General features: G+C 38.8%; 1 protein-coding gene across 19 annotated transcripts in view; it reads left to right on the forward strand.

Moving 5' to 3' along the window:
* Window positions 1-18,549, forward strand: part of CCSER1 (coiled-coil serine rich protein 1) — a 666,540-nt gene that overhangs the window by 102,622 nt on the left and 545,369 nt on the right. For all 19 annotated transcript variants that reach the window (XM_069013059.1, XM_069013052.1, XM_069013053.1 and 16 more), the window contains one exon: window positions 15,357-16,718. In XM_069013059.1, the coding sequence (XP_068869160.1) occupies window positions 15,357-16,718 (1,362 nt within the window). The remainder of the gene's footprint in view (window positions 1-15,356; window positions 16,719-18,549) is intronic.

Raw genomic sequence — 18,549 nt, forward strand, 5'->3', positions numbered from 1 at the left:
ACTTCTGATTATATCCTCTCTGTGGACTTTGACTCCATCTCTTTGAATCATTTTGTTAGCACTGTTTTTACAGTGTGCAGAGAGAGTATGCAAGCAGGATGCTTGCTTGAATGTGACATATACAAGTGCAAAGTGACTGCTTGTTGTCTGACAAGAGCTACTGGATTAAGTATTAATATACTCAAAATCCTGGTGAGACTTCTAGGCAGTGTGTGCTTGCTCCTGATTCATGCTATCTGTATTTTGGATAACTCTGTGTATCCCCACAAGAATAACAATTAGGTGTACTCTATCAGGGTTCAGAACATGGTTTAAGTTTTCAAAATAAGATTGCTTAATCTAACTACTGCTGGTGGGATTCAGGTGATGTTGCTCTTTTGAATTTTGGTTGCAGTTCCCATCTTCTCAGAGAACATTTCCTGTTTAAGTGTTTAACAAGTAGCACAATGTTTTGGTTAGATAATTTTGTCTTCTTGTTTTCTAAAGAAGAATAATCAAGGAACACATTCCATTTTTGGAAAATAAATTAATGAAAATACAAGGAGAGCAAATATGCAAAGAGATTCAGTGTTGCTCATTTCGTGTAGAAACAAGAGTTCTTATACAAAGATGTTGGTAATATCAGTGGCTTAAAAGTCCCTGTTCTGGCCCTTAGCATACCTGTTGGTTGCAGTTTGAAAGTTTCATTATGTAACAAATAAAAGATAAAGGCAGACATGAGAATTAGTATATATGGTGATCAGTAGATGTTTCTGTAATCAGATGTAAATGGGCTGTATTTTGGGAACACATTCACAAGTTGTGCTGCAGTGTAGGAGGGCCTGGTTCAGCAGCTGTGTTAACCAGTTCTAGGCAGAAGATGTTTTCCCTCCTGGTGTGCAGAATCTGAATTGTGGTGCAGGCTAATTTTATGTTATTCCTTAAGGGACTTTTCCAGCACTATCTATCTCAAAATCAGTTCTGAGGTACCTTTGAGGTTCACCTGGAATTTACATTTGTCGCTAGTATGCAGGGTCTCTTGCTTTGTAGAGCTGCTTTGTGCAGCTGGCAGCTTTCAACACTTCTTTGCAGCTCTCGAAGTTGGGCAGAATGGTGTGGGTTGGAAAGGACCTTTAAATGTCCCCTTGTTCCAACCCCACTGCCACAGGCAGGAATACTTTCCCCTAAACCAGGTTGCTCAAAACCCAACCCATCCTGGCCTTGAAAGCTTCCAGGGATGGAGTGTTCACAGCTTTTTTGAGCAATTTGTTCCAGTGTCTCACCACTCTCATCATAAAATATTTCTTCTTTATGTTCAATCTAAACCTACATACTTTCACTTTAGAGCTGTTCTTGGTGTCATCCACAGACTTGTGGAGGGTGCATTTGCTTTCACTGTCTTTGTTAGTGATGAAGATATTCAATAACACTGATCCCAGCACAGACCTTGAGGGACATGACTGGTTAGTGGTGTCCACGTGGACACTGAGTTGCTGAGTGTAATGAATCTTTTGTTGGCTTCACTTTCTGATGCAGTAAAGCTTTCTGAATGACTTTTTTCACTTTGAAGAAGATACATCTAAGCAGGAGCAGCTAAAATTATTGACTATGTCAAAACAAGCCTTTAAAATGGGAAAGACCAGTCTTTGTGATACAAGCTGCAACAGGAATAGTATTTACTGCCAGGAGTGTGTTCTGTTATTTGGTCGTTAAGGGCCATGGAGAAAGATGGGTCTCGCGTTACTGCTTTGCAACAGCTGTGAGATTGCATATGTGCACTCACAATATGCTCTCTGATATTTGTAGGCAACTTTGAGAGTGTGGCAGCTCTATTGCTATTTAATATTGTAGAGTTTAGGTGTGATGGAGAAAGTCATGACTAGATAATGTCATGAGCTAAAACTTAAAGCTGTGCAAAATTTCTAGCTGTGAGCTTGTAATTAACGCAGTTGTGAGTGCTGATATAGTTAACTGAGATTGCACGGCCCAATTTTCTGAATTTTCCCTCTTGTTTACTGATATCTCTCCCCTGCAACTTCCTTCAGACTCACCCAGTGCTGCTAAAGCAGACAAAATATGCTTGTGTAAGATGAAATACGTGAAAACTGCTCATCTCACCTTAAAAGAACATAACTCAGCCAGCAAAATTTCAGATCTGTGTAGAATCAGAGGTCAGGGGTATAGAAATGTTGGTATCTCATAAGTATACATGTGGAAATGAACTATATGTCTCTCTGAATCAATTTTTTTAAACCTGGTATTGTTAGTCTTTAAATAATTACTATGCAAACTGTTTGCATATTGAGGTAATTGGGAAATACCCATACTTGTTTTTTGACACCTCTTTAATACATTCAAGACTGGAGACGTGCTGTATTTAGCTGTCTTTTAATCTGAGTTTTGTGTTCACACAAAAGTGTGTGAAATCTGCTCTTACGTCTCTGATTTTTGGAACTGAGAACCATATGGTATCTTGGTTTTGCATTTCTTAGATCTTCTTAATTGTGCCTGCATAGCAATTAGGCTTGTGCATAAATTTGAGACAATAATGCATTCATTTGTTCTTAGTGTATAAAATACACTGAGAATTCATTTCAGCTTTTAAAATAACCCTAAGAAGCATTCAGAACAGGACGATTTGGATTGCAGTTACTACATCGTTGATTTGACCCTTTAAGGTTTGCTTTACTTTTTCTTGGTCTTTTATTATGAAATGGCAAGACACAGGACGTCCAATTCATCCAGTGAAGGGGGCTAAATTATGTCTTTGTGCACTGATCCAGCAAAGCACTTGGCATTGTGCTTATGTCCCATTTGAAGTCAATGGGATCACTCATGTTTTAGAAGAAGTGTGTGCTTTTAAGTGTTTTACTGAAAAGGGGTGAGATTATTCTCAAAGTCAAGCATGTGCTTAAGTGCTTGGCAGAATTGAATTAGTTAACGTCTGTGAGTTAGCACAAGAAAAACGGAACCTTGTAGCATGCTTGGTCAGAAAATCCTTTTTCTAAGTTCCAGTTGAGTTTGACTGGCTCTGAGAGAATGTCATAATGTAGGAAGTCAGTAAACTCATCCGTGATGTATCTTTCAATGGAATTAAAAAATGAATCAGGATGACTTTAGGACTCTTCCTCATTCAGACATGGTTTTATCACCAAACTTCTCTTTTCAATTTTTGTCTCTTACTAACTTTTAAAATATATTTTGCATTTCTAGCATCCTTTTTTTTTTAAACTCTTTCTTCTAGGCACTTATGTTCTCTCTGTATTGAGAGGTGAGTTGAATTTCTTCCTTGAGTTTCTGAGCAGTTGTGTATTTCTGTAGGCATCTCTCCTGTTGGGATGCTGCCTTGAGACAGGTCTCCAGATTGCTCACTCTGAATTGACATTGGAGGTTATTTCTGCCATCATTTCTCCATTGCTATTGGCATCCTTGCTCACCAGATTTCTCTTTCTATTTATTTGTTGATCCTTTGTATATGCTAAAATTGCTGGAGGCAAAATACTGACTAGAGATTTGTGTTGCTTAGACGGGAGGGAATATGTTGTTAAAAAAAAAAGGCAATTGTCTTCCTACCAAACTTCTAGGCATGGTGTAGTTATCTCTGCTTTCTGTCATCCCAACCAGGAGGCAGAAGACAAATGGATTGCACCCTGCTGAGAAGTTAATTATTTGATTGGACTTCCAGGACTGGCATAAAGCACCCGCTTTTGTAAAAATGCTGTCACTGGTGTTCCTGATGTTTCAGGAGATCAGACCAGCTTTGAGAGTTGTATTTGGTGATAAAGGGGAGCAAACAATACCAACTTGGGCATAATGATGGATTCTGATTCAAGTTTTTAGACTGTACAGCTTGGTTTTGGTTAACAGTGACAAAGTACGCCAGAGACATCCAGGAACATGCAGTAAAAAAACTCTTTCATGTATCTAAGGACTCTAAAATTTAAATATGAAGTTCAAGTAACTGTTAGGTTAAAATATTCCTGGTAACATAATTCTAATGAGAGGGGTAGGTTCTTAAGGGTCACTTGGTCACAGAGCAGGTCACTGCTAAGTAGGGGAAACACAGGTGATGGCTTCAAAGACCTTTACTCTTCCACTTAACACCTGGATATTTATGCTGTACCTGGGATAAATGGAAGCTGTGATGTACCATCTTTTTGTAGACTGTGCTGTGTTGAACTTTGGGTTGAATATTAACATTAATGGAAGTTTGTGTTGAGTTATGACTACAAGCTGTGAAGTTCCAGATAACTGGGCTCCTGAATCCAGAGAAACAAATTAAATTAGGTGTTCATATTTTCTGGAATTCTTAGGAACTTCCATGATGTTTTTGTTCTGTTTAGGCAGCTGTGAGTATTCAAGTTGGTTTCTTTTACTTCCTTCTGTGCTTGCTTTGTGGGCAGCAGTTTTATGCTTAGAGGATGCTAACCTTCAGTTTTCCAAACAAAATGCATGTTTTCCTGTTTGTGTTTAAACATGTTTAACTGCTTCCAGGCATTACTGCTGTGGCACTTGGTTATCGTAAAGTGTGCTATACTCAATGCTACAGAAATGTGAGCCTCTGTGTTTTAATGTTTGATTAACAACTTGCAATTAGAATTTGAGTATATGAATATATTGAGTTGTCTTGAGTGTTCTTCTCTTTCATTGTTTTATTAACAAGAAGACAGCTGGAAGTGAGTGTGATAAATTTAATCTAGAAATAATTATAATTTCAGTATAACACAAGGGTCTTGCCTGAGTCTTTGCTGAGGTTCATGGAAGTCTTAGGTAGAACATGACAAGTATCACGATTAATTTCTAAATGTGGTATGATTGATTCTTAAAAATATATTCTTCTTCTAAGTAGTGTCCAGTAGAGTGCATTAACATATAAAGAAACTAAAGCAGTTAGTTTGCAATTAAAATAATGAAATTACACAATATTGAGGCTGGTAATTATGAATATATTTAATATTCATCCCCATGAGGCACACATCTTATGTGTGGTAAAAACTGCAGGGAACACGAATCATGTGGTTCCCTTTCATTAGAGTTAGTAAGCCGTGAGTAGCTTGCCTGGAAGGTTTCAGTTAATCTGAATCCTCAGTCTGAGTATTATCAGTTCATTTTGCATCACCAGATTTCTTTCAAGGCGTGAGTTGGGAATTGTTCTCTTCTGTTGAGCTTAGAGGAATTTGGAAAAGAGCATTGCTGTTATATTATTTTGTGGCAATACAGTAAACAGCTCCAACATTGATACATTACAATTACCTTTTTATTAATCAAAGACTGATCTGTAAATTAAACTGCCTAGTGTTAGGCAAAGTTTTCACAGTTTACTTTCATGAATACTATTAGCCACAGATATGTTGTATTTTTAAAATCCTTTTACTCAAAAGCATGTACATCTTTCAAGATATGAGTTGTCCTATTGACTTCAATGGGACATAAGCATAGTGGATTGCTTGAAAGAGTTTTTAGTGCCCTGCTTTTTTGACTGTGAGGATGTGAGGTAAAACCATGGGTCTGTCTGTCTCAGTGCTCTGTTTTTAACACAGCCCTGAGCAGACACGTAGGGAGAAGCTGGAATGGAACACAGGTGTATGGTTGCTCAGAACTGCACGATTAATCTGCTAGGGTTTCACTGATTTTCACTGTAATCCATTAAGGGATTCTGTACTTGGTCAGCATTAAAAAAAAAAAAAAAAAAAAAAAAAAAAAAAAAAAAAAAAAAAAAAAGAGGAAACCGTGCTTCCGTCTACTTAAATTACGAGTCTGCATCCTGGTAGTGATTGGATCATGCATGTCAAAGTGTTGCTTTTGCAAGAGTTAACAAAGAATTACAGATGGGGTGATTGAGGCTTATAAGGATGAAAGGCCAAATGGTTTAAATCAGCATGATTTCACTTCATTGGAGCCTGTTGAATTTACAGCAGATGAGGATTGGTCCTTTTTATTGCCGTTAAGGTCACACATTGAACCAGTGACAGAGATAATAAATGGCCCCAACCCTTGTTGGCACTCTGGTTGCCATATACACAGCAGAGGCAGGTGGCACTTGAGACTGAAAAGGAGCCAGACTGGGAAACGTGCAGGAAGCTTTATCATAAAAAACAAATTGCTGCTGACGTTGGAGCTGTGATTCAGGAAGGTAAGAGGAATAGAGGGAGAGCACTGAACAAAGACTTGCAGGTCTGCTGGGACTGGGCAGTGCTGAGACAGTTATGAGGTGACTTGCTTGAAGTGAGCAAGAGATGCAGATTTTAGAAGGAGCACATTAAAGCTGAACTTGAATGGACTACTAACTGTGCAAGTCAAATGGATTATGCTTTAGAGACCTTTATGATGTCTTGTGAGACAGCAGAATATTTTCAGGAAGCTGTTTGGTTTGTTTTGGTGTGTGGTTTTTGGTGGTGGTGGTGGTTTTGTTTGTTGTTGTTGTTGTTTTGGTTGTTTTTTTGTTTGTTCGTTTGTTTTGTTTGTTTGGTTTTTTTGTTGTTGTTGTTGTTGTTTTTGTTTTTGTTTTTTAGTTTTAATATTTTTGGGGGGGGGGCGGGGTGAGGCAGAACTTATAGAGATACTTTGAATGCCTTGTGGGAGTTGTAGCCAATATTGGTACTTTGCTTCATTCTACCAACAAATTTTATGCACTGAACAAGCTAGAGCTAGGGCTGTGTTATTCCTGGTATTTTCCTCGTGAATACCAACTGCCTTGTGCAGCAGTGATCTGTTCCACTTGAATTCCAGAGCAAATGGCTGGCAAGAAGTCTCTTCCTCTTTTTATGCCCTGGGCTCAGGCAAATGCTAGGTGCTGTTTTTCAATGTGCACATAAGTCAGTGCTCTAGTAGGCATCTTACACTTATTTTTCATGCATGAAAGAAAAAAATACCCTTGATTCTTTGTAGGTTGCTTTTCCCTTTTAGTTAAACTAAAGTACAGCCAGAAGTCAAATTGCTGTCTATATATAAACACATCCTATGTTTATGACTAAATACTAGTATTTAGTGTGAAGTTCAAATATAATTATTTTCTTTAAAATACTATTAGAACATGGTTTTGTTCTATCTGTAAGCATTGTAAAAACACAGCTGTGGTCATCAAGAATGGGGGTGAGAGGAGAGAAAGATGTGAGGGAAGAAGGATAGCATTTGATCCTATTGAATCCTTCCCAGTCCCCAGACTGCTATCGCTATGTCCACCCAAGATGTCTCAAAATTAGTCCATTTCTCTTTGTCCCTTCATGGTATAATTTCCATGTGTACTCAGGGACCTGTGTAAGTCCACTTCAGTTGTTAAAAGTGAATAATTCATTGCATGCAAGCATATTTGGGGAAGATAATTGGGGGAGTTGATGCCATGGCATTCAAATCACAAAGCAAGCTTATACTCTTTGATGCTTGAATTTCCAGGTTATTACTTATACTCACGACTGTTTCTAATTAAACTGTTAAATATTGTGAATATCAGATGCTGTAAGAAATGCATTGTACACTTCTCCAGAATCCAGATAAGTGTCAAAGATGAGAGATATGGTTTCTCCTCTGTTAAAAAAGCAACACATGAAAACATGAATGTGACTGCTTGTTCACTGAGGTACGGTCATTACCCCATTTCTTACCTTTTTAATGTCTGATTGCTGAATGAGTGAAAGTGAATTGTTTACCTTCTTCACACAGTCAGTTTTTTGCTAGTAGGTTATCCCAGCTGTCACTGAAGAGCAACTGGCTGCTGGGTGTATGTAAAGACTAACAGTAAGGTTGGTTCACTTCTGTTATTTTGTATATTGTACTGAAGTGCTTTTTGGTGTGATACAGAGACATTTGAAGTAGAGGATGGTTTAAATGTGAGAGAACTGTGGCCTCTAAGTTTCTAATGATCAGTTGCCCTGGTTCTCCTTTAGTAAAGCCACAGTTCACATGGTACAAGTGGGATAAATTTACACACCCAGTGATAGTGAATGATAGAATGAGTTGTGTGTGACTTGTCTTGTGCTAATGTTTGCCTTCTGGATAATTTAAAATCAAAAGAGGAAGTATAGATAACTTACCTGCAGTTGTCGTCCTTGAATGATTGTTACACTTCTGATTTAATTGCAACATAGGGAATAGCAGTTATGGATATATGAAATCACTGTCTTCAGCTGGGACAAGACCAGTCAAAATGAGAGATGGGCTTTTGATGTATGTATGTGGCTTCAGACTTCTTTATTGCAAATTTATCTGCTTGTTTCCTTTGTCATTTCCTGAAAGCACAGGAGTATTTGAAAATAAAGATAGGTCTGGGCTGCTGAAGGCAGGAAACTGAAAGAACTCTCATCTCTTGCCTTAGGGTAACTCAGTGTTTGGATTCTGTGTTCTTGGGTTTGGTTTGTATTTTTTTTTTTTTCCCCAGGTATATAAAAGCTATTCCTAGACAGATGAGAACTTTTTTTGCCCAATCAGTTTTCAGTACAGAGGGAAAAAATGGTATGGAGTTATACACGTGTGCACATAAAGACATACATAACTTTTAAAGGTCTAGTGCCCTGTGTTCAGTATTCTTCTGTTGTTATGAAAACTGTTCAGAAAAACTAACCTTCAGAAACAGGTGTGGATGTGGTAGGAGCTTATAGATTTTCACTGTGAGAATTATGACTGTGGCTGCTGTTCCACAGAATACACTCTGCAGCTCAGTACCACGCTGCAAGGGTTGTATGCACAAGGAAGGAAGAGGGAAGAGTGTTATTCACAACAGCAAATGGAGCTGTTATGTATTAGGAGTTTCACTCATTCCATTTGCAAAACCAGATTGTTTCAGGATCACAATCCCACTATTCCTAGCTAGTGCCTTCTATTGTTCAGGCATTTGGCTTTGCTGGTGTTCTCAATAAGATCCTATTAATTCAGTTACATTGTCCGTGGTAACAGCTAAAGCCCTGAGTATTTATTTGGTGTTTATTTGTTTGCTTTTGTTTTAAATGTCAACTGATTTTTAATGGCATTTTTTGACTATTATGTTATCCTCATGTACAAGCTTCATCACACATAGTGACCCTGAGAGCTGTTCAGGTAAAACCAAGTCACAAACATACTAGAGAGACAAATAATATTGCAATAGAATTAGAACTGTATTGAAGGCAGTAATGCTTAAATGCTGAGGACAATACAGTGCTGGAATCCAAATGATGGAAGCTTAACAATTTGGGTGGGAGCCACAGGCTATGATGTTAGCCGGTGGATGGAAGGATTGCTTCTCACAAGTGCATCAGCTGCGTTAGGACTTCTGTTGTCCCAGCAACAATTAAAAATACTTATTTTCATGTAGTTTTGCGGGTATTTGTAGCATCCTGAGGGAAATTTCATTTCTTTGTGAGGCTGGAGGCAGCTGGTCTATAGAGACTGTGGCTGTGAGGTGGTCCTTCCCTCCTGCTGCATGCTAGTGCTCATGTGAGGGATGGAGGCAGGAAATTCACAGTGTAAGATGCACATCTTAGTCCTGTGTTTGTTTCTTTATTGTACAGTTCCTGATTCAAAGCAATAAAGAAAATGTATCATCATCCTTAAACTATGAGTGGAACCTAAAAATCATCCAGATGCTTATTGATATTTTGCTCTGATTTAAGGTTTGAGGCCTTTCAGCTATGTGTCATGTCATCTCCTAGTTTAAACTTTGATAGCTAATTCAGTTTTGGTTTTTGTGTGAAAGATGTTGTTTGATATTTCTAGGGAAGTGCATCTTTAAGGAGAACCTCTTTAGGAAAGCTTTAGAAAGTGTTGAGATGTAGTAGCAGGTTGGTTTATTCATAACGGGAGTGTTTGCACTCCCCTACACGCTACAGTGTTGAATAAGCATGTATTGTCTTTTGGTGTGTACATGTAATTATGATAATGGTAAAATTCACAAATAATTTCAATTCCTAAATTTTGCCTCAAAGGCAATGAGAAATGTAAAAGGCACCCGACTGTTGCTTTTTCATAGTTGCAGTTATTGAGAAAGTAGATCCATGGCTCCATCTACTGGGGTTCAAAACCAGAAGCATCGGGAGTTGCTGTTTATTGAATGACCTGAGTTCTGGCACACTTGAGAGAGTAGCTGCTTGGCAGAAGCTGAAATAAAAAGTACTGTGTTTTCTTTTTCAGCTGGTGAATTGAGGGAGTAGATTTCTCTGGAGATATTGGTGTAATATTTTGACAATTTTGCCTGTTTTAACGCTTGAGGGATTTTTGCTGCAGTTACATTCACTGTCTGGAAGTTGAACAATTTGTCTCTTTTGACAAGATACAATGATATATACAATACAGAGCTGCTTGTATAATTTTTTTATTCTGTGTTTTTTTTATACTCAGACAACTTCTGTAGGCAAGATGGAGGTCAAATATTACAATATTAGCTGGATTGTTCTGCTGAAGACCTCCTATGGGGAAAGAATAAGGCCAAAGTATAAAAAAATTGACTTCTTGGGTTTCTCTGGCAATTAAATATGTGATATTAAGATATTTTTGAGATTAATCTGCTTTTTGCAAGATCTTGGTGCAGACCAACAGGAAAGGAAGCTATTTCCATCTGATTAACTTCTAAAATTTCTATTAAGAGGGAAAATATTTTGCTCACACTTTCTCATTTCTGTTGGTCTGAGCACAGGAGCTCAGAAACTGTGAACTGTAGCCAAGCTCTTGAGGAAGAGAAGATTCTAAAATAATCCAGTATTACTCTGGCTGCAATTGTTTTCAAAGTAACTTATTCATTTCCTTCATTTTATCAAACTCTGTCTCGTGTAATGCCAGCTGCAAAAATATGCATCAAAAATCCATTCCATAAAAAGCAAAATTTAATGTCTGTCTTGTGCAGCACTGAGTAAACACTTCAGTTTCAGCAGCTAACTGCATTTTGGAATTTGAAAGTATTACAAAGTGATGGTTGTGTATTTGATCAAGATTCACACCTCTGTACAGAATAGTGGGACTGTTTTCTTGAGTGTTCTCATTATGTGATAATGATGCAAAATATATTTTGTCCTAAATGAGGAGCCTACCAAGGTGTCTTTCTCTGCTATTTTCTTTTTCTTCTGTTGAAGATTTTAAGAATGATGCTGGTAGGGATGAGGATGTTAGATAATGAAAATTAATGGTTTTGTAGAGAAGATGTAGCTGGAGTGAATTTCACTCTGTAAGGGTTACTGCTGTGAAGTTATTAAGTACAAATAATCATGTTAAATATGGAGACTGAAAGGAAACACTTCCTATTTTTAGTCATAATAGGACATATATGGCAGTTTATAACTCCCCTGCAGTAAGCAAAAAAATTAATACAAGATCAGATTTCATTAGTACCTGTAAGTATTGCTGTCTGGAAATACTTGTTATTTTTTCTTGTATTGCAAGTAGAAAAATTGTCAAACTTAGTGCTAAAGTTCGGTGGTTTACCAGTGTAAAGTGCGTGTGTGTGTGTAAATGATACATAATTATATTACATTAATAATACTAAAAATATTACTAGAATGTTCACAACATTGAAACAGTATATGCACATGGGCATGCATGTATATAGGTATATTTACACAAGGGTATATGTTTTAAGAAATGTCCTCTGATAGCTATTGTAGACCTGGAAAGAACAGTGTATTGTACTTAGTTCATATTTTATGGCTGAGGATTTCTGCTGCTAAGACAATAAGAGGAATGCTGACAGTTTGTGTTCTTCCTTCAAGAGACAGGAAAGGCAGAATCACTGAGTAAATGCCGTTTTGTTATCTGCTGTTAGAGGCAATGTATTCTATTAAAATTTATTACCACCTGGAAAGCCAAGGCTATGTTTTTTCAGGGTCAATCCTTAGGAATAATCTCTATTATTTAGACACAGCCTTTGTATTTCCAGTGCAAGTTACAGAGTGTGCTTTTTGCTCAGTTTTCTGCTTCCTTCTGCTCTGAACTTGGAAAATACTGTAATTATAAACTAGGATGTCTTGTTCTTCAGTGAACTGACAATTTAAGTTGTGGGCAGGAGAGAGAGCAGTGGCAGCAAATGTTTTATACGACCATAAAATATCTATAGAGACATAAGGTATTTTAAAAACACTGTGTTCATCTACTGCTATTGTAAAACCGCATTGTTGCGGGTTCAGTTTTTAACCGGGCAGAAACACCAATTTACTGTAGTGGTTTGGTCCAAAATACTCATTACTGTTTATCTTCTGTGAGATAAGAATTAGGAGAAATGCAAAGCAGGCACCAAACTTGAAAGGATATAAAGAAGTTTATTAACAGACCTAAAAGAAGAAAAAAAATCATTGCACACCTTCAGAACTCTCCTCCTCCCCCACCTTCCTCCCTTCTCCCACTGACAATGTAAAAAGACAACCCTTGAGATGTTCAGTCTGTTTACCACTTCCACAATAACCTTGTTCAGTCCATTTAGGAAGAGGAGTCTCTCTTGCTCATGCTATGAAAACAGTATCACAACGAGACAGCCGCCCACTTCCAAATATTGTTCAGTCCATTTAGGAAGAGGAGTCTCTCTGCTCGCGTGTGAGTCCCTTCCCCCGACTTGCAGCTTTTCCCGCAACTGCTTTCGAGGGTCCACTCTTGAAAGTTTTTGGGGTACAGTTTTAAGGTTGAGCCGTTCAGAAACAAAAGCAGAGGCCCTTCTCCTTCCTGGGGAGAAAAGGGTCTTCCTCATCTTTAGGACTGTCGCTGGGAGCATCTCTAGGAACTGAGGTTTCTCCTTTCCCATTTGGAGCAAAAGTCCTAATCTAGTCCATCTCTCCCTGTCCAAAACGTCTCATGAAATTACAGCTGTGTCAGCATCTGCCTATCTCAGCGCAGGTGCTTTTGCTTATGAGTTGAACACTCCACCCCCCATATCTTCATGAAATTACAGTGGGTACTCTGATACATCATAGCTTCACAGCAGACTTTCAGCTTTAAGCATCTCCTCTTTCTCTTCCCTCAGGTTTTCAGCTCTTCACAGCAATAAAAGGGTTAATCTCACCTCGGCCTTGCAGCTGGAATTTTTCTTATCGGAGTGGAGAGGGGGGAGAGCCAAGCCGCTCCGGCTGCCCACAGCAAGGCAATGCGGGGGGGTTCCATGGATGGAACAGGTCCATTGACTCCAGGATGGCCATGGCCTGCTGGCCCCCACACGGGGCCCGCAGCCACCTGTCCCAGCACTGGAAACGAGAGAGAGAGCTCTTGTGCTTGGGGGGGGGAGTTTGTCTATTCTTAAGTGTGTATCACAGAGGCGGCCACAACTTTAAGTGGCTTAAAGAATTGTCCATATTCAAACTGGCCACTGATAGGTTCTATCAGGTCCCAGAGGAAGCTGTAAGCACCCCTTTGCAAGGACATCCCTTCCGGGACTATGCTTGCTAACTTATGACATGCATTCTAAAGTCTTTTTTCAGCAGTTATGGTCTCCTTAAAATACAGGGAAGAACCCTCACAATCTCTAAAAATCCTGTGTGTGTTTATCCATACATACCAGTAAGCCTGCAGGTAGAGAGTCACAACAGCAAAGAAACCCCAACACGGTTAGGTCTTGAAGTGATGAAAGAAGCGAGAGAAGCTTGTAGGGGAAGGACGGGAGAGGGTTTCATGTGGCTTTCGAAAGCCCATTTTCAGTAGGCAGAGTTGTGGGCAGGTGAACAAGCTGGGATAACGCCAGCTCTCATGGGAGCTCACAGGACCTCGGCATCTCTGTCCTGTGTCCTCTGCAGTCGCTCTTACAGAGTGGTCTAAATGCAAACTTTCCTATCTGTCAGTGAAATGGAACAACTGGCTGTGCTTCAGTTCACTGGTGGATGTAAAGTTAATCCAGTAACTCTGTGTGGTCCTATGTTGTCAGTTTTGCCCCAGTTAGACTGAATTCAGATTGGGTTTTCAATCACAGAACCTGGGCATTGACTAGATCAAGATTTGCTTGCCATGAGGGATCACCAGTGATCCCTGATGACTTCTAGCAATTAGTGACTATTCCCAAACTGTTTTTCTCATCCTAAACTACAAAATTGCGTATTGATTCCTGGTGCTTGTGAATACTGTGGCAGCTTGGCACTGCATGTTCAGACTGGAGCTGTACTAGCATTTAAAAAAAGTGTTAACAGCACAAAAGTGCAGTCCAGTGTCTAGTCAGAAACAGTCTCTGAACTTACTTGTTTCCCTTTCTTTCACAGTTATATAACATATATGTAATTTCATTATTACTTAAAAATTCTGTTTTCATTTATATATGTGTGTATGTATTTATACACTACCTAATATATGTATTGCTCATAGATACTTGTTCTAGCCACATAACACATACTAAATTGCTCGTTAGATGAATTACTTTGTTTTTGCACTTGACACACAGACATTGTGTAGATAAATGACTTGGGTTTTATTTTTATGTGCTGAACACCAGCAGCTCAGGAAGTTACATTGGGGCATTATTCCTGCAGCCTCTTATGTTCTTGTGATTATATATTACATGTTTTTATTGCTCTCTCTCTGTGGTCCTGTCTTTCACAGTGGTAGTTTATTTTAACGAGAACAAAAAGAGGTAGAACTGGTATATATTTCATAAAGATTAATGTTCTTCCAATACATCTACAGTGCTGATGAAAATAAGTTTTGCTTAAATATTTATCAAAAATGCCAAGTGCTTGTGCATGGAAACACTTCTCACTAATTTCAAAAGACATGAAAATGTAGCTAATTATAAGCAAAAAGGCTATGAGAGGATTTCAGAGAAACGTTCAAAGGAAACATTAAAGTTCAAATCTGTAAACATGATCCCATATTTTGACAGTAAATTCCTTGAACTTACAATTCTTTAGGAAGAATTTTCGGTGTTGAATGTTTTGGCTGGATTGCAATGCCATCATTTTCTATACTGCGAAGTGGTACATACAGCCTTTAACAGAAGTGTGTAAAAGTAATTAAAAATCCAACCAAAGGTTCAGTGAAGATTGGAAAATTTAAATCCTCTTCTTTCTTGCAAAAATCTGGGTATTTAGAAATGTAAAATAATGATTTTTTTTCTACTCAGATCATGAAAAATCAAGTATCTTCTGAGAGAGCTTACAGTTTATAAGAAGAACTTACAAAACAAGGGCATCTGGGTGATATGTTTGTATATCTTTTGGCATTTAGATTTTGTACTGTAACCCAGTGTAACAGTAGTGTTGTAAAATACCATATATAAAACTGGATCTTTCATCTGTAGAATATTTTAGCGATATCGTTACTCACTTGCGAGGTTTTCAGTGCTGTCCATTGAAAGCTGCTTTGAAATTCTAAGTGTCTTCAGTAATTGTACGCAACAAAATGATGTTGATGTCTCATGTATTTAGGCTGACTGAAGAGTCTGTTTGAGTGGTCTTTGAGGCTGAATAATTTATCTTCCTTCCCCCCTCCCCGTTATTTTTCTCTCATCCCAGGTTACTTTATTGGCTGTGGAGAACCACGGACCCTTTTTTGTGCCCTGATGGGGGACTCGGGATCCAGACGATCAACTCTTGTATCTCGTTTGCCAATATTCAGGAGAAGTGTTAGCCGGAGACACGACTCCCTTCCTTCCTCGCCTTCTTCTGCTAATGCCATTGGTGTCCACACCTCCTCCCCATCCAGCACGAACTCCAGCTCAGGGAGCACAGGAAAGCGACGGAGTATTTTCCGCACTCCTTCCATTAGCTTCCATAACAAGAAAGGGAGTGAGCAGAAGCCTGACTCAGTGAGTCAAAATGTTAATGTCTCAAATGGTGCTCAGTTCTCTCTTAGCACTTTTCAAAAACTCAGCTTAGATGAACACATAAAAAGCAGAGGAAGGCATTCAGTTGGCTTTGGCAGCTCACGTAACAAGAAGATAACAAGGTCTTTGACAGATGATTTTGAAAAGGGAAAGGAGCCCTCAGCTAATAAGAATGTCTTTATCAATTGCATAAGCTCTGGGAAAAATGAGGGTGATGATTCAGGCTTTGCAGAAGAGCAAAGCCGATATTCTGTCAAACAGTCCACACGAAAACTTCTCACTAAATCTTTTTCATCACACTACAAATTTTCCAAACCAGTTCCTGAGAGTCAGTTGGTTTCCTCCGTGCAGCAGCCCAGGTGCTTGTTGGAAGTTAAATCCTATGTGGAAAGCGAACCTGTGATGGCCAAGTCGTCTCCTCCATGCTCGGCTGAGACGACGGAGTGCATGGGCAGCTCCCTGCAGTCCCCGCTGCTCTCGACTGACCTCACAGCTGCCCAGACCCCCTCGGACTTTGTCGCTCTGACTGAGGACTCTGTTTCAGAGGCTGATCCCCTGCCCAGCAGTGGGCCTGGGGCAGTGCTCGCAGAGGATTTTGGCCATGATGTCTCTACCTCTCAGATCTTTTTTAATCCTGCTGCTGCTCCTACGAGGGAGACAGATACTGTGCAAAGTATTGGCCATTCTGCTGGTGTATCTCCTGTGAGTCACGCAAGCTCGTGCAGCGTGGAATCCAGTACCTTATTCAAAACCTCAGTTGCTAATCAAGCAAAAGTACTGTTGCAAGCCAATGGACTACATATTAATGATGCCAGGCATATAGAAAAAAATAACTCAGAAAGCGCACATTTAGGAACCTTGACTTTACAGCATAGTGAAGAACCAGTGACACTCTCTCCAAAGGCACAGGGGTTGAGTGGGAGCAGAGATGAAAGCATGCCCTCCAAGCACATGAGAGACACAATTCCTGTAGTGGAGTCTAAGTCTGTTCCATGTTCTGAACCTCAGTCCTTTAAAACACAACAGGGTTATGAATCAAACCATCCTAAAGGTACGTCTCATGGTCTTTTCATTTTTGAGTTTGGTGGGTTTTGGGGGGGGTGGGGCTGGCCTCATTTCTTATATGATGATTATTTTGTCATAAAGTGTTTTTGTAGAATTGCAAGTGCTAGCTATGAAGTTCAAAAAGTAAAAATTGTGTCCTCCTTCAAAACTGCAGGAATTAAAGAAAAAGTCTATGATTTTTTTGAGCTTGTGTTTTACAGTTTGCAAACACCCATCAGTGTTGTTTGTGGCTATGCTTTGCTGTAGTAAAGAATGAATTAAGAAAGCGAGTATTGATTCCCAGCTCTCATTAAAGGCCGAAGCTGTGATTTTTTGAAACATGGCTATTTTGGACTTGAGTTATGGGGTTGCGTAATTTGGGATAGAAACATCACCAGAGAAACAAACCTTCTTGTAGTCTGATTATGGGAAGTAATACGGTTTCCTTTATATTGATCTGGGTTCAGAAATTTCTAGAGTCTTGCTTTCTCTATTCAACTGATGTTATAGAGTAACTCAGAGTGATATTTTGTCAAAGTACGAGAGATCTTGTTTCTGCTTCCATCTGAAATAAGTGTCCAAATTCCCATTTTGTCATCAGTGAAACTGAGGGAGTTAATCACCGTCTAAATTTCACACTGGGTCTTTAGTTTATGAAGAGTAATTTGGAAATACTGACAAGATCAAGTGGAAAGACTGTGCCTAGAAATCCCAATCGATAGAGATGCAGATAAATAAGGCGCCAGGCCCTTGAGTGAAGGGCACCTGTCAGAAGACATTTATCTCTGACAGTTTATTTTCTCAGTCCTACTTAATGGCTGGTGCTTTCTTGAGTAATCCTGAGGCTGTATGTGATGGGCCAAAATTTGTGAGAGTTAACAAGACAGCATTTGTAGTGATTGTATGAGAAGATGAATGATGGTAAGTATAAACTCATATTAATTCACACCCATCATTTTTCTTGGCTATTTATCTAGGCATGTAGATTATAAGCAATCAAAAGCAATCTTACTTTTTGAATTATTAGTCACTGCAAGGCTTAGTTGGGTATCTTGTACATAAATAGCAATATAAAGTCAAAGTAATCCACTGAATTATATTTCACCAGAGGGCACCTCTTTCCCTCAGAACCGTAGTCATTTTGGGGAAAAAAAATATTCCCATTTATATATGTTACTGGTCCAGAGCACTCTGTCTTCCTTGCCACATTGTCTTATCTGTGAATGAGCTCTTAGTTCAGAATCTGCCTTGCTAGAGTGTACTGCAGGACAGCAAGTGAGGAGCTTGGAGGGATGTTTAGAAATACCCACTGCATTTCAAACTCATGCACTGGCAATTGGATATTTAATTTGTATTTCAGGAAAGCAGCTAATGGGAGTTGGAATCATGATAGAGGGATTTTTGTAAATTGGATTCTTGTTCACAGAGACACTAGAGCTAATACTGCACTGTATAAAAGTTGATGATTAATTGTTACGGTTTTTTAATGCCTTTTTTTTTTTGCTTGTGTGGTGAAGAATGTGTTTCAAATTAGAAATTGGTCAAGCATGCAAAAGAACCATTGAAAAAAAGATAAAATCCTGCCATATGAAGTGAATCAAATACAGAAAAAGCTTACATGGCATTCAGCAAGATATGGTTATAAGTAGTTATACCTGTTGCAAACAGACTGGTTTGAACATTTGGTTTTCTAAAACAGTATTTGAACCTGTCTGTCAATACAAAATATTTCTGTGCATTTTCTTTGGTAATAGATATTTTCTCTTCTGTACCTGGTCTCATAGCTGATGTCATTATAGATAGCATGGTGAATGTGACATTCATATATGAGCAGTTTT

Source organism: Aphelocoma coerulescens, chromosome 4, assembly GCF_041296385.1.
Source record: "Aphelocoma coerulescens isolate FSJ_1873_10779 chromosome 4, UR_Acoe_1.0, whole genome shotgun sequence".
Classification (NCBI taxonomy): Eukaryota; Metazoa; Chordata; class Aves; order Passeriformes; family Corvidae; genus Aphelocoma; species Aphelocoma coerulescens.